Source organism: Diadema setosum, chromosome 11, assembly GCF_964275005.1.
Source record: "Diadema setosum chromosome 11, eeDiaSeto1, whole genome shotgun sequence".
Taxonomy (NCBI): domain Eukaryota; kingdom Metazoa; phylum Echinodermata; class Echinoidea; order Diadematoida; family Diadematidae; genus Diadema; species Diadema setosum.
This window is the reverse complement of record NC_092695.1, coordinates 27,427,933-27,443,241: the sequence shown is the minus strand read 5'-3', so window position 1 is coordinate 27,443,241 and position 15,309 is coordinate 27,427,933. Positions and strand designations below refer to the sequence as shown.

Here is a 15,309-nt window from a genome sequence, read left to right as displayed (position 1 = left end):
AGCAACATGTACAAATGTACATGTACATACGTAAGGCAATCTCTCTTGTAATTAATTTTCATTTCTATAGCAAAGCTCTGCTGTTGGTTTTAAGTCTACATGATATGCCTGTAGCTTGGAATAACTCTGATTGAACCTTGTTTTTCACGAGGACGCCTGATCATCTCATACCCCAAATCCCAGGACAACATCTGAACTTGACTCACTTGATAGATGTTGGAGGCGTGGAGCCTACATCATGCAGAGCCCCAGACAGAGTGTGTTTACGTTTTAAAATGGCCCAGCTCTGCCCAGAACTCTTGGGGGAGGGCTGCCTTCCATATTTGGACACAGAGTTGGGAGAATCACATTGGGGCATTCCCCGGCACATGTCAGCAAAGAATGTGAAGATTTCATCGCAGGGGAAGCATCAAGCATTAGAAACACAGAATGCACCCAGGAGGTGTTCTCAGTTTGGGTGTGTTTCTTCTTTCCCTGACCTACCCGATAGTATGTTGATCACAATTTGTATATTTGTTCAGACATTTTGCCTAATGGCAGTTTTTTTTTTTAAATAATATGTTTGAAATTAATATTAAAGACTCAAATGCTGAAAATGGAAAGAATTCTAGTGTTAGTATCTAGAGTATACAATGTACTTTGTTCAAGGATATGCATAGTACTGTATATATGCTGAATATTTTTGAAGTTTTTATTTTGACAAATTTTACAAGTTGGATGCTATTTGCAAAAACATGCAAAAAAATATTAAATCTGTTCGCGACATAAATGTGACATGCACTCTTACATTTCTCCATTTAGTACTGTACTCTACAAGCACGAATTGAATCACTTGTGATTCGCAACACCCTATTACATACATATTGTAGGTGTAAACACTGTATGCTGTATACAGTAAATCGGGCCTACAAATGTACATTGTTATGTAGAGTAGTCATCTGAGAATCAGAGACACAAAAGGATATTGTAAAGCATGTCTTTTTATGCTCTATGGTATGAAAGACAACAAATCAGATGCTTGTCTTTGAAGTGTTGTAAAAAATACATGGTTTCGTTTTAAAGTGTGATTCAAAATATGGATTGATATTCTGAGAAATATGAAATACTCCAGTTATACAAATTGATGCCATAATTGTGCTTGCCCCTTTCATTTGTTGTCTAAGTCACATGTTTTTTGAAGAATTCTTCGTATAAAGTTACTTTTCTCTTGTTTTGTTATCATGGTGATCTCCTGTAATAGTCCTTGTGATAAAAGCTCACAGGATTTAGGAATGTGTGGAGACCCGATCCCCTTTTCGATCCTGGAGAAGTAGCCAGCGTGAGTGTCTCGCATCTGCTGGGCAGCTGTTTATAATTACTCTGTAAGGACTCATTTCTGCAGTAGAAAATGTGAATGAGGGGAACCACATAAATGGCAGTATCCTTGTGTCTGTGGACATACATGTCCGTACGTACAACTGTATCCTACGTACATGTGTGTGTACTGGCCTCTATGCACAGGGTATGAATAGAATGTTACTGAGCACCTAATATAATACAGATTATTCATTAACAGTGTAGCGTTAGTAATTGAAATTTGTAGGTCTTTTTTGAAAATATAAATATGTACAATGTACACTGTACACGTACGATTTGTATGTACAATTGTAGCATATCTGAGTATTCTGTACATGGATGAAGAAAACAAGTGACAGTACATTTCAAAAAGGCAGTGCAAAGTTAAAACAAAACATGTACAATGTATCGCTCAACCAAAAACTGTTATGTAATGTAGAATGGAACAGAGCATCTTTAATAGTAATCAGATTATCATACAGTAGGAAGTTACAAAGATTATCATACAGTAGGAAGTTAAAAAAATCCCAATATATGGGTTTTGAGAACATTTCGACTCTTTGACAGCAGACTACATGAGTATTTGTATGTATGGATGCATGTACATTGTAGGCCTATCCTAACCAAGCTCTTGTAAATGGAAATTAAAAGGGCTGGGCTATTGTTAAAGAAATTACGTGTGTATTGAACTTGTGTTATGGAAATGTAAAGAAGTTCTGTTCAATATATGATTTTTTGTTTTTGTTTGATACTGTAAGTAATTTACATACACATGCTACACGTATGTGTCTGCATAATTTTATTGAACATGATCTTATGACAAATGCTCACTTGCTCAAAGTGATGTACCATAGAAGACATTGATTAATGAATCATTTTATCCATTTAATAGTGTATACAGTATATTCTACATACATTGTCGAGTATGATACAGGACATCATCCTGTTCACATAATTCTGTATGTTACCTCACCACTCGTGGAAGTAGCCCACTGTGTAAGGTACTATACAATAGTGTCAGAGTTCAAGTCAGATTTATCATAGTCTAAGTGATGTATGTGATTTGGAAGGGTAGCTTCCTTTGGCATTACAATGACATGTGCAGAAGTATTATACAACACAAATGGATATCAAGAAAATACTTGTAATGTTTTTAGTAAATGCAGGGTATTACATGAGATACAGCTTTACAATATAAATGTATTTCTGTGACTTGCCTCCTTGCCCATTTGGCCAAGAGCCCATACATGTACTTTCTACAGGCAGTGGTCGTCCATTTCATTTTTCCTACAGCTTGAGTTTTACTGGCCCCAGGCAAGCAGGCTAGTGGATTTCTAGCATCCTGTTAAATGAGACTACAACTGTATCACATGGTCTTAAAAAAAAAAAGAAGAAAAAAAATTGCGTTGAAATGAAAATGTTAAAGTTTGAGAGCAATTCGGGTATTTGGCATGCCCACTTTCATGTATAATTCATTATAAAGATATTTACCAAGACACCATTTCTGTGCATGTATGTAGCAGACTCAACATAATTATATATTTTGAATACAGTCTGTACCTCATCACAATAGAATTCTCATCTCTGGTCCAGTTTGTGGCTTTTGTTTTAATGGAAGTAAAAATAACCTGATGTTGTGCATTGCTACAAAGATTTTTGGCACAGGCCGACATGCAAGGCATGGTGTCTGAAAATACAACAGTGCATTATTGCATACAATGTATTCGAAATGACTGGCAGCGTTAAGCACCATCCGATTTAGTGAGCTAATTCTGATTGCATGTGAAACTTGGCATTGATCGGTGTATAATTGCTTCTCCCTTTCAGCTTGCAAGTTATATATGAAGGTTTATCTTAGATTCAGTTGACTTTGACTGAAATGTTAGGACATCTTTGGTTCATCTGAAAAGTCACCTTGTACGCAGGTGTATACACATGTACATACATGTTACAAAGTTAGGTTACTACTACCGATGCATACATACAAAATAGTGCTGTGATAATCTGCATATCTGTAGGCTGACCGTGTGATTGCTTAAAGGATATGTGGGCTGGGCATAGATGTCTTTCGTTATCAATTGTTGCCAGCCAATCTGTATCTTTTGACAGGCTGAAATAAACAGTAGCCCATCAGTAGAGTGGGAATGCGGGCCATCTACTGCACAAGATCGCGATGTCCAGCAATTTGCGTGGACCTCCAAAAATAGAACCTGTTGTGATAAATTGTAGTGAGTACTGTATGCATGTATGTGTGTGTGTGTGTGTGTGTGTATTGTCATAGTGCTAAAAGCATTCTGTCATCAGCATTGCGTGATGAAGTACAGCTGGTATTATGTAGCTGTATAGAGTACATGGTAGTTTAACTCACTTTAAGGCTAAAAAAAAATCTGGTTTTCTGGGGCAAAAAAAAAAATAAACAAAACAAAAACAAAAACAAAACATAAGCAGTGATCACTGACAGTTTCAAATCAAACCACAATGTACATTTCTCTTTTAGATGTAGCATAACAATAACATCAAATAAAAGTCTGGAGCTGCAGACTAAAATCTCACTCTGGTGTATCTCTGAATTAATCATCTGCCAATGGCTACACTCAGCTAAATTTGTTCCATGTATACATTATTATATCCTATCCAGAGTTCACACTCAGGAGGCTGTAAGACCTACATTCAAAGTGCACTGCCCTATCCATTGGCCCCTCACTGGTAGTTATAATCTCCAGAGGAGATGTTTCCATAGCGATGTGCATCCATCCATCAGCTTCTTCTCCTCCTTCTCCTCCTCCTCCTACAGTCCCAGTCCCTGACCACAGTGAGAATTATTCTCAGCCACGTGATTCACAAGGAAAATATTGCTTCCTTTCTTTTTCTCCCATGTGTGTGTGCGCGTCACAAGCCATCATCCCAAGAGAATGTCGTGATTTCTCTCTGCAGAATTTCATTGTGGATAAAACAGAGAATGAATGGATTATTGGAGAATTCAAAGAATGAATTCTAGGAGTTGCTTCAGTGTGCATCACTTTTGTTTCAAGATTGACCAAGACAGGGAAATCTCACTGCACTTGGAGCAGAGAAATGAAATGACTCATATCTGTGTCAGAATATGTGTATTTTAAGAAAACTTTTTAAGACATACTTTGGAATTTGACAGTTATGCATGGAGAGACATGCTGTTTGTATCATCGGTATGTACCATATTGTAGAATGTAACAGATAAAGTGTAACTACAATGTGACATTGTACAGCTACAATTGTACATTCACGTCAAGGTATATGTACTGTGCATGTGGAATGCCGCTGATTCAACGAAGGATCACATTACATAGTATGTTGTCTCCTTATTCTGAGAAACTTATGATAGTGTATGGCCATGGCCTTGCGACTGTGTTTAGGCTGATACAATGGAAAAAAATGTGATGACATTTTGGGAGCTGAATTTGTAAGGGCTTTATTGTATATCTTCAGGCTAGCTCATGTGAAATGGCAGAAAAAAAAAAAGGAACAAAATGTGATGCTAATGCAAATATGCCCTAGGCATGTGGAGAAGGATCTTGATATCTATTTCATACTGCCATTTCAAAACTTATGATACATTGTGAAGCAGCTCTGTCAAAATCACCAATTCTATTGTCGCGATACATTTGGCCTGCTCTGGTGGCCCATTGTCTATTGGTTGTGGGAAAGTCAAACAGAACATACTATAGCTGTGCTGAATGCTTTGGGTTCACAAGGAGATTAGGACAACATACAATGTAAGTCTTGCCTTGGGGGGGGGGGGGGGAGGAGGGTTAAAAAGAGAAGAAATCTTGCTTTACAGCAGTACCCCATTATTGCTGGGAGTGTACTGTTGTCAGTATAAAGTGGAGACACACTATTTACCTATCCCTTGTCCCAATTCTGCTACTGATGTCAAGGATGCATTTTAGCAAGCATTTTATCAGGATATTTTTTTTTTTCTCACAAACTGTTTTAAGCTACTGAAATCCTTGTATCTGATTGGCTGAGAGGAAATTTGTCAGGAAAAAAAAACTGACAAAATGCTTCTTGAAATGCCTCCAGGGATGCTTATTCATGATGTTGCTCCATATTGTGTGACATTTATACAGGTGCTTTGGGATGAATGTACATGTACACATTTGTAAGTGCATATTATTTGTGTTATGGGTTTGACCTGAATTCATGCTCTTGAAGTCTGAGGTTATCATTCAAAGGAACTGTGGTGGCCCAGTGGATAAGAACATGGATCCTCAATCTGTAGGTCACTGGTTCAAGTCCACTGGTAGCAGAGGTTGTGCCCGTAGGCGAGGTACTTTATCCTCATTGCCTAGTCCTTTAGAGATGATTAAAAGCCATCAATTTTATGGTAGCTTGTTCCTGTGCATATTGGGGCTACCGGGGTGGCCACATGAATTGAATCCAAAGCAAAGCAAAGCAAAACATTATTGCTGTTGCAATTGCTACATGTACTATTTAGTACTAAGTACTATCACCACTACCACCACCACTGCCGCCGCCGCCACCACCACCACCACCACTACTACTACTACTACTACGACTACTACTATTACTACATCATATAGTACTACTACTACTATTACTACATCATATAGTACTACTACTACTACTATTACTACTGCTACAACTACGTGTATTACTACTACTACTGCTACTACCATTCGCTTCTATTAAACACCAAATATCTGTCAACATCCATCCTCAGTAAATCAGAATTTAACTGCATTATCAGTTGGTAGAGTCTGCAAGTGCATCCGTTTCCATGCTAATCATACTTTGATGGTCTGAATATGAAATACAGTTCATCATTTTTTAATGAGCTGCTACCCTTGAAATTCCATCACATCAGAAAGAGAGATGATAATGAGTGGATAGTGCGATAGCATTTCCCTACGTAGGCTCACCATCCGAAAGTGCACCCCAGTACAAACGTGGAATAAAAGACAACCTCTGTGGAGATGAGCGAGGCACCCGTGAATTAATTTTGTGATGCTGATATTCCCACACTCCAAATAATGAAAGGATACAAAAGAAAAAATGTGGGATCCAAACAAAATACACCTCTTCTCAACACTGGGGCCCCTGATATTGGTCTGCTAATTGATTGTATTGATCCATTCAGTCCTGTTGGGTGTCAGGGACTCAATATCCCAGCCTTGGAGAACAGCGGGATTTTACGAGCACGACGCAATATTATTACGCTTGCTGTAGTCGCCCCGGAGTTGACAGTAGGAATGTTCTGCCCGTGGGAATGCTGGCTTGTAATTCCGCATGTGGCGTTAATGTTCGGAGACGCGTGTGCGATAAATAATGCAGCATGGTTCGGAACAGAAAATGCACGCCTGCCAGTATCCATGTGTGTTGTTGAAGGCCTGGAATGAATTATGTGATGGGGTATACACTTTGTAGTCTAGAGATCAGTAGAGATAAATAGAGTGAATGGCTGACTGCCAGTGATGAAATGAGGCCGCTTCCTCTGATATATGATAATTTCCATCGATATAATATGTTGTACATCCGGTTCCTATTAAGGTTCCTATAATTTTTAAGTCATGAACATCACCAGGTCTGGCAGAATACCCATATTTCATGTGACTGGTGTATCTATCAAGCCCTGCAGGTATTTACAGAGCATGAATTGAAATGTTTTTGTGTGAATTATATACCATATGCCAAAGTTGTATTTCAACCATGAGATACTCATAACATCCCATCCCTGTTAGAAATTAGATAACCTATTCAAAACAAAGTATCTCCAAAACTAGCACTCCTTGCACAAGATTCTGAAATTCATGTAGTCGGTTGGTTGCTTGTTTGCTGTATCTATAACATATTTGTGAGCTGAGAGTGAGAATGTGAAAACAGAACAAAATCTGAAACCAGTTGAGTAATGAATGATGTGTACATGCTGCATAGAACATTTGGTGGTTAGGGTCTGCAAAAGGATGTAAAACAGGATGCATAAAGTCAGGGTGTAATAGATACTCTTGGAGATGTATTCAGAGTATGATTGGTGATCCTGCTGCTTCAGAGAGAATGTTATGAAGCAAAGGTACTGTAAAACGAGAAATATTCGCGTGCATTTTAATTTCGCGAATGTGAAGATTCGCGAAATTAAAATACAAGTGAAAGTTCTTCTGTATTGTATGCATTGCATGCCAGTGGCAGTTTGCGAAAATTTCATGCCGCAAAAAAGGCTGTCAGCTCCAATTCGTGAAAAATTCATGCCGCGAATATATCATGTTTTGCAGTATACCTACAGTATGTCTGGCAACAGTTGTGGCGTTCGAATAGCAAGTGTGGTTAAACATGCTACCCGGCTGTTGCACGTGTACAGTAAGCCTTGCACATGCTTTCCCGGAATGGATGTATGAAGTAGTGTCACGATTACTTACTATGTGCTATGTCTATGGCCCACTCTGAGCGTTGTTTATCTCCCATGACTTTTTCATACATGTGTGCATGTGGGTGTGTCTGGGGATGGGGGTGGGGAGGGGAACTGGTTTTCTGTACCGAGCTGTGTTTAATACATGTATGCTTGAGCATGCTGGCACATTGGGGGGGGGGGGGGGGGGAGGGGAGGGGGATAGGGGTAGATGTGATTGAGGTAACTGTATACAAGGAGAGGCAGAATGGGTGTAGTATTATACACAGTGCCATATGTTAGTGGGGGAAGAAAAGAATAAAAAGACAACAACAAAATCTTGCCAGGGAACCATAAGGTAAAGCTGATTCATAACACATGTATGGGGCATGCCGTCAGTTAGAGGTTGTGCTTCACGTGTGTAGAAGGGATTTATACATTGTACTTGTACCCGTTCAGTCTTCTTGGTGTGGTATAGGCAATGACCCAGTTTCCGGTCGGGCAAATTGTGCAATCAGTGCGGTCAGTGCAGTCACTAGAAAGAAATTAGTGATATCCCAACAGTGTCTGTAATGCTGACATTCTGTTAAAAAAAAAGAAAAAAAAATGAAAAAAGATTGTGGTATAAAATGTTGTGTATTGTGCAACGTTGTATTGGTGTATGCAAAGTATCTTCTGTAAATATCACTGGCTAGTACAGAGTGAAAAGTTACTTTCCCTTGAATAGTAAGTAACGTTGGAGAATCTTGGATAGTGTTAGAGTATTAGTGACGATGGACCAAAGTTTTGATTTGTTGTTTTTCCTCTTTTTTTTTTTAACAGGATAGTGATAACTTAATATTAGCCTTAATTGCCGCTGTGCCTCAATTAAATTTCCAATTCATTTTGCAGAAGTAGTGAAGATCATTGTGGATACCTGTTTTCATCTTTGTTTTTATTAAAAAAAAACAGAGATATTTATTATGAGCCACATAATTATCTGATGTTTTATCTTAGAGTATAACCTGCTCCTTAAGTGTTAACCCGTTGAGGATGGTTTGATTTTGCTACAACACGTATTTCCCATAGAAGCTTGTCCGAGTGTACTCGGGACTTATCCTCAACGGGTTAATCTCTGCCTCACTGAAAAACAACACAAAAAGGTCATTGTTCAATCTTTTTTTCTTTTTTTTTTCCTTTGCCATGTCCAGGTTATATACATCACCCATTAAGGTGGCCACTCCTGAGCAGAAGTCGGTCAGTCCGTACGACTGGGTCCGGCAGGATTTCGAGCATCCCACCAGGGACCAGGAGTCTGCCAAGAAGAGTCTTCTGGCGAAGCTGGACGAGGTGTCAAGAGGTAGGTTTAACACACGGAAACATCCAAAGTTTGCCTTTGTCGTGCCAACTTTTCCTGGAATTCACTGCCAGAGGAGTACTTTTGTCGCCTTTTTTTTTTTGGGGGACAACATTAAGATTGATCACATCTCAAGTCGACTCTTGTTTTAAAATGAGATTGTGTTGGTTTCTACTTGAGCAACTGGAATCTGCCATGCGCTAGTTTTCAACTAGGAGTTTGCTTGCCCTTCCTGATGTCCAACATGCATATGTACATGTGGGACTGTAATATCAAGGACTCGACATGACACCATACCATAGATTGATGCAGGAAAATTACCACAATAGCAGTCAAACTGTCTTTTCTCTGAATGAACAAATTTTAGAAACAAGGAACTTCCTGTCTTCAACTGCCCTTAAATTTATAGGAATTTGCAGTTTTGCAAAATACCAATAATGTCCACTATTTGTGAAACTAGTGCTGGAAAGAATGTATAGTCCTTCTGCAGAACAAAGCATTTATGTAACCCATTATGTATTTAATAATACTGATTTTTCTTAAATTTCTTGTTGCTGCAGTGCTTTACAAAATGTCCAAATACCATATCCTCCTACGTATAAAACAAATTCAGTCTGTGCTACATTGTAAAAGAAAACAATAGCCTTGCAAAGGGAAAGGTCATCTGACTTTATGGCTGTCTGCTCGTCAGAGTCATGCTATTTTGAGATCTTTGACGACATTTCTCTCGTTGGTTTTTTTCTTCGCCTATGCCATATTGTGGGCTTGGATTGCTCACCAGTGAGGTGAATTTTCAGTGAGACGAATGGGGATGAAGTGGAGGTCAAGACAGTACTCAGTTATTTCTTGCTTGAGTTTGAGGCACGGACATTCATATCTTCTCTCTGAGGAGAATATTAAATCTTGCGTAGACTACTCCGTGGTTTGAATGGATGCAGTTTGCTCTAGTGCTTAATCTGACAATACGAGGCACTCATCACACAAAGGCGTCATTGTTGGCTGTGCAAACTTGGACTCAAGCTCTTCAGTCAGGGATTGGAATAGATGTTGAAAAAAGAGGGGAGTAGTGTGGGATATTCTGAGCATTCACCAAGATTTGATATCCTGGCTTATTACCTTGTAGTGAGTAAAATACTAATAAAACATGATATATGTTTGTAGGCCTCAGTATCATTGTGGTAGAAATGCAGGTATGATTGAGAGTATTCATAGATAGTTTTTGTTCTAAAAACAGCAAATACGAAAAACCCTGCCCTTGAATAGAAGCAACAACAAAACATTTTCTTATGAATATTTTCAGATGATGTGCATCTTATTTTTCATTTTCACCACTCATTATTATCTTTGATTTAATGCCAAGAAGTTCATGTTTTGATCATTTTTATGTGTATTTTTCTACAAGCATCCCGCCATATTTGATGAGCGCAAGCCCCTAGAAGTCCTTCACTTTCATAAAGTACAACCATGGTTTCGCTTTCCCAAGCAAGCCACACATTGCAAGTTTCTCGACTGCTCCCAGTCACAAACAAGTCTGCGACTGGCCACACCATGTTTTCATTTCATGGTTATCATGGCAGCCAAAGCCGGCCAGACTATCAGTGTTTCCTGCCGGTTGTCAGCTGCTAGTGTTTGCCACTCTCTTGCTGCAATACGTATGGATCTAGTTTTCTTTTTAAAGTTCAGGAAAGGGCTAGCTGTCAAAAAGAATGACACGATTTACTATTGTGACTCAAACATTTGATGAATATCGAGTGAAGTTCATGCCTAGCTGGATGTCTACCACTTCGAGAAATCAAGTCATAGCAGAAGTTATAACATCAAATGCTTCTAAATTCTAAAGAACTTTAGTCGACAATCTTGATTCACTTTTGTTTAACTTGATTGTGGAATTGCCCTTTAATGTTTTTCTGCTCTGTGATGATCATGATGAGCAGTACAGACACTGCTTTGGCTGTTTACTATGTAGAAAGTGAGAGTAGTGATAAGTGCAGAAAGATAGAGTAGTATAATATGGTAAAAGCCCAGGTAGTACACAAGGACACTGTCATGACTGTGATTCTCTTTCCAGAGTCATGGAAAGTGCTTTAAATAATTGTTTGTGTTACTGTTAATGAGATTAGCTGCAAAATGCGTCTCACAACTATTGTACCTGATTGTCAGTGGGGTAGTCATTCCTGTTGAGATTGTGGTATACAACCTGTGTATGGACAGTACTAGAAATAATTGTGGAGGCAGATCAGTTCCACTCATACTGTAAATTGACAGCAGATTGATGGAAGTTTACATAGGCTATCCTCTATCTGCTCTGTTCTTTCTCAAAGTACTCTTCTCTCTCACTTTTTCCTTTCGATCATACACGTCTTTTTTCTTTCCTTTTTTAATGCTTTAATTGAGCGATATGTGGGGTTTCCATTATGAGTGAGCCTTCCTGTACCTCATAAATACTGTTTACATACTTTAATGTTGCCCTTGACTTTAATACCAAAAGTATGATTACAAAATGCATTCCGGATGATTATGCAAAATCAATCAGTTCTATCTGAGTACTGTGGAAATGTTGATTGATTGACCAGAAATTGTCTCTTTGCATGTAGTTAATGCACATATTATATGCATATTTTGATTAACATTTTTTTCCTCTTTGCCTCCTTATAGCCAACAGAAATAGCATGGGGCCCAACGTACTGACTCTACAACAGCCTCAAATTCCCAACAATTCAAGTGCAGATCCACTCAGAGGAATAGGTAAAATAATTTATGGTAACTGATGTATATGTTTTCACTTTTCATCGTAACTTGTGCCAGTAGGTGGTGTTGTATCAAAATACTACATGCCCGATGCTCTGTGTCTGGGAGCATTCCAAAAGCTATTGCAACTTCTTAGGATAATCTCTGTTTCCATAACAGTAGCAGGGCAACAACCAATTGATTGTAAGCATTGTGGGACTAGTGATGGTCCCTGATATGATTGTAACTACTACCAAATGTGTTTATGGGATAGGGCCATGATTTTCAAAGTCTGCATTGTTGTCTCAGCCAAGAGTTAAATGCATACCAAAGTCAAAACCCTGGAAGGAAAAGGAGAAAAATGTTCTTTTCATCCTGTATGTTGTCTGGTTTAGGCAGGATGAATAATGGTAATAGAATCCCTATACACCAGATAAGATGTGATTCTGATGTGCCTGGTTGCTGTGCCAACACTGCCTTGATATTATTTAGCTGTGTTGTAAAACATGATATGCCGTACCAATAATTTATCATTCTGTTTACAGAAAGTGAAGTGAACTGTTCAGTCTCGCTCATGGGCATTCTTGTGACTTCGTCAGAAAAACAGGGTAGGGGCACAGATATGACAGTGATTTTGACAACATTTTGAGTTTCACATTCTCCCTCTCCCCCTCCCCCTCCCCTTCAGAAAAATTAGAAACATCTCCACGTAGCCAGTCTCCACCTCCAGCTCCGACCCCGAGGAGAGAGAGGCGGCAGAGCAACGAGGAGAGGATGGGCCTGGCCAAGCTGGAGGATGTCACAGATGTACAGATCCTTGCTAGGATGCAGGAGGAAAGTGAGTGGGCGTGTCCACCCCTCCCCCCCCCCCCCCATATTAGGGGGTGGGGTTTTGAGACAGGATCATCAGTTTTCTATCTTATTTTTCTTTTTATGTTAGTTAGTAGATTGTGAAAATTGTCAAAATGCTATTTTCCATATTGTATTATCCATGTTATAGGAATTTTTGTTTTCTTATTTCTTTGTCTTTTACAAAAATTGTGATATAGTCATTTCCAACTTTTTCAAATTTAGTGTAGTAGATACCACCGCCCTGCAAATGAAAGGTTTGCAGGTGTGAGTCCTTGTGCTCTAACTTTCCGTTGAAACAAAGTGGTAGACAAAAACATGGAATGTTGTCTTAAACTATTAAAAGCCGCAGCCAAGCCCCTGTAAGACATGAATGTACATATACAAATATACCTGTCTCTGTAAAAGTCTCTGATATGAATAGCTCATAGTGAGTTCTGGAGCAAGAACAGGCCATGGTCTCAGTTAGTGGGTCAGTGTACCACAGCCTGGTAGTCTTAATCAACCTCACACTGTTGCCACCTGTGGTCAACATGGGGGTATTAAGATGGTTTAACTCATTGCTTCCCAGATGTGGGGGTTCCTCATATGATTACTGCATGGTACATGCGGTTTGCATAAGGATGGGCTTAAGGTGCCATACTCGTCAATACTGGGCGGGTGTCAGGTAATTGTTCCATTCTGAAATGAGTCTAACTTTATACAACAGTGTACTTACAATGCCTTTGTAGTTAGTAGTGCTTGAAAGAAGTGAGCTGAACATGGAATGAGTGATATTATTTGTGTGTCATGTGTGTGTGCATCTCTCTCTCTCTCTTTCTTTCTTTCTCTGTGTGTGTATGTAACTGAGTATATTTACAAATGTGGGTAGAAATGACCAAAATTCTATTTAAAGATAAGCTGTGGACAGAAATATTTATATTTGTGTTTAATTTCATTATGCAAGTTCTGAGTGCAACATTTTCCTGAAAAGGACTAAAGGCCTGGCATTTTTAATTTTTCTAGCTGTTTTCCAAATACCAGAATAGACTCTGACTTCTCATGTTGATTTGCTTAGACCACTTCCTTAAAGAATTCTTCAATTACCCCAATAAATCTCTCATTGTTTTGTGCAAAATGTTGTGAGCATAAGCAAATAAAGGGTAGAACAATACAACAACTTGATTGGGGGAAAATCTTGGCATTGTGTGTGTATGTGTGTGTGTGTGTGTGTGTGTGTGTGTGTGTGTATTTTCATGATACCACAATACGGAAGGAAGTGGTGATAAAATTGGCATTTAAAGGATGCCAAGATATTCCATTCTTAAAAGAGGAAATTAAAGGAAGTCAGTAAAGGTCAAAGCTCTGTTGTGCATTGATAAGCTTTCTCGGATTCTCAGTGGGATGTAAGTTCATTCACACTAATTTTGTAAGACTTCTGTAAACATCACTTTGGCATATTATGACGTGACAATGATCAATACATCCTGGGAGAGAATACAATAAAGAAATTTAGGGGTAATGTTCATTTGTAGCCATCCACTTCATTAAGTGAACTAACTCCACAGAGAGATTTGTATTCAACACGTCGAGGACGAGTCGATTTTGCTATAACACACATTTCCCACAGACGCCTGCCCGAGTTTACCCGGGACTAGTATTAAATGGGTTAATGCAATAGTTAAAATCAATTCAACAGATCAGCATAGATGTAAACCACAATAGTTAAATAATGAGTTTATTAGCTTTCTTTGTCTTGTATTCTAAAAATATCGTTTCTCTCAAATGGCTGTCACACCATCAGTCACATACTTTGTAGTGAGACAAATGTAAATATGTATCATGATTATTTGTGTGAAGAAATTGCTGTTTTGTATTCTTTAATGATGTGTTCAGAGATACTGTAAGGGAGATATTCCTGTGATAATATCTGCAGATTCAAGAAGGAAGCAAGTCTTCTGAGCAATGGATATGAATATGACAAATGCTATACTCTTAAAGATAGTAAGAGAATAAGCATTGCATTTAACAGTCAAGTTAAACTTGTGTTTGATTAACTTGGGTCAAGGCAACCAATTTCCTTCTCTTCCACTTAGAGCGGTAATTGCAAAATTGAACGTTCAAAAGTTAATAGTTCAGTCCTTTGACTTTAAATTCCATTGTGGTAGGTCTACGACAAGCAACGCAGATTTCGCCAGCAAACTCACCGCGGAGGATATCAGTGTCTCCCGCCTCGTCAGAGAATGCACTGCACCGGTCGGCATCGCGGAGCTCCAGTGTCAGCAGTACGGAGGGCAAGAGCGAGGACGGGGATGACGGCGGGAAGTCAAACGTCGTCAGGCGAAGACCGTCATTCGAGAGGATACGCAAAGCGGGAGAAGGTATAACAACGGAGCAAAGTTTCTTTCTCTATTCGCAGTTGCATGGGATTCTACAGATATCTGTGCAGTGTTGGGTTGTAGTGACCATGTCAGCGTGAGTTAAACAGAGAAGAAAATGATAAAATGCGAGCAGTCTGCCATTGATGCATTAGTTGAAGCTGCTGTAATGTGCTTGATGCACCTCATCACTCTTGTAGTGTTGATGTCTTTGTTAAACAGTCTTGATCAGTCACGCTATTATGTAAAACCTAGTCTTAATGGCTATTGTTGCTCATATGTTATTTGCCTATTTGACTGTCTATGCCCACTTACTGAGCAGTTGA

At 39.0% G+C, this 15,309-nt stretch overlaps 1 protein-coding gene across 2 annotated transcripts in view; it reads left to right on the top strand.

Moving 5' to 3' along the window:
• LOC140234616 (uncharacterized) overlaps positions 1-15,309 on the top strand; it is a 45,075-nt gene that overhangs the window by 6,967 nt on the left and 22,799 nt on the right. For both annotated transcript variants that reach the window (XM_072314641.1, XM_072314642.1), the window contains exons 2-5: positions 8,905-9,053; positions 11,706-11,795; positions 12,466-12,615; positions 14,774-14,986. In XM_072314641.1, coding sequence (XP_072170742.1) covers positions 8,905-9,053; positions 11,706-11,795; positions 12,466-12,615; positions 14,774-14,986 — 602 coding nt within the window. The remainder of the gene's footprint in view (positions 1-8,904; positions 9,054-11,705; positions 11,796-12,465; positions 12,616-14,773; positions 14,987-15,309) is intronic.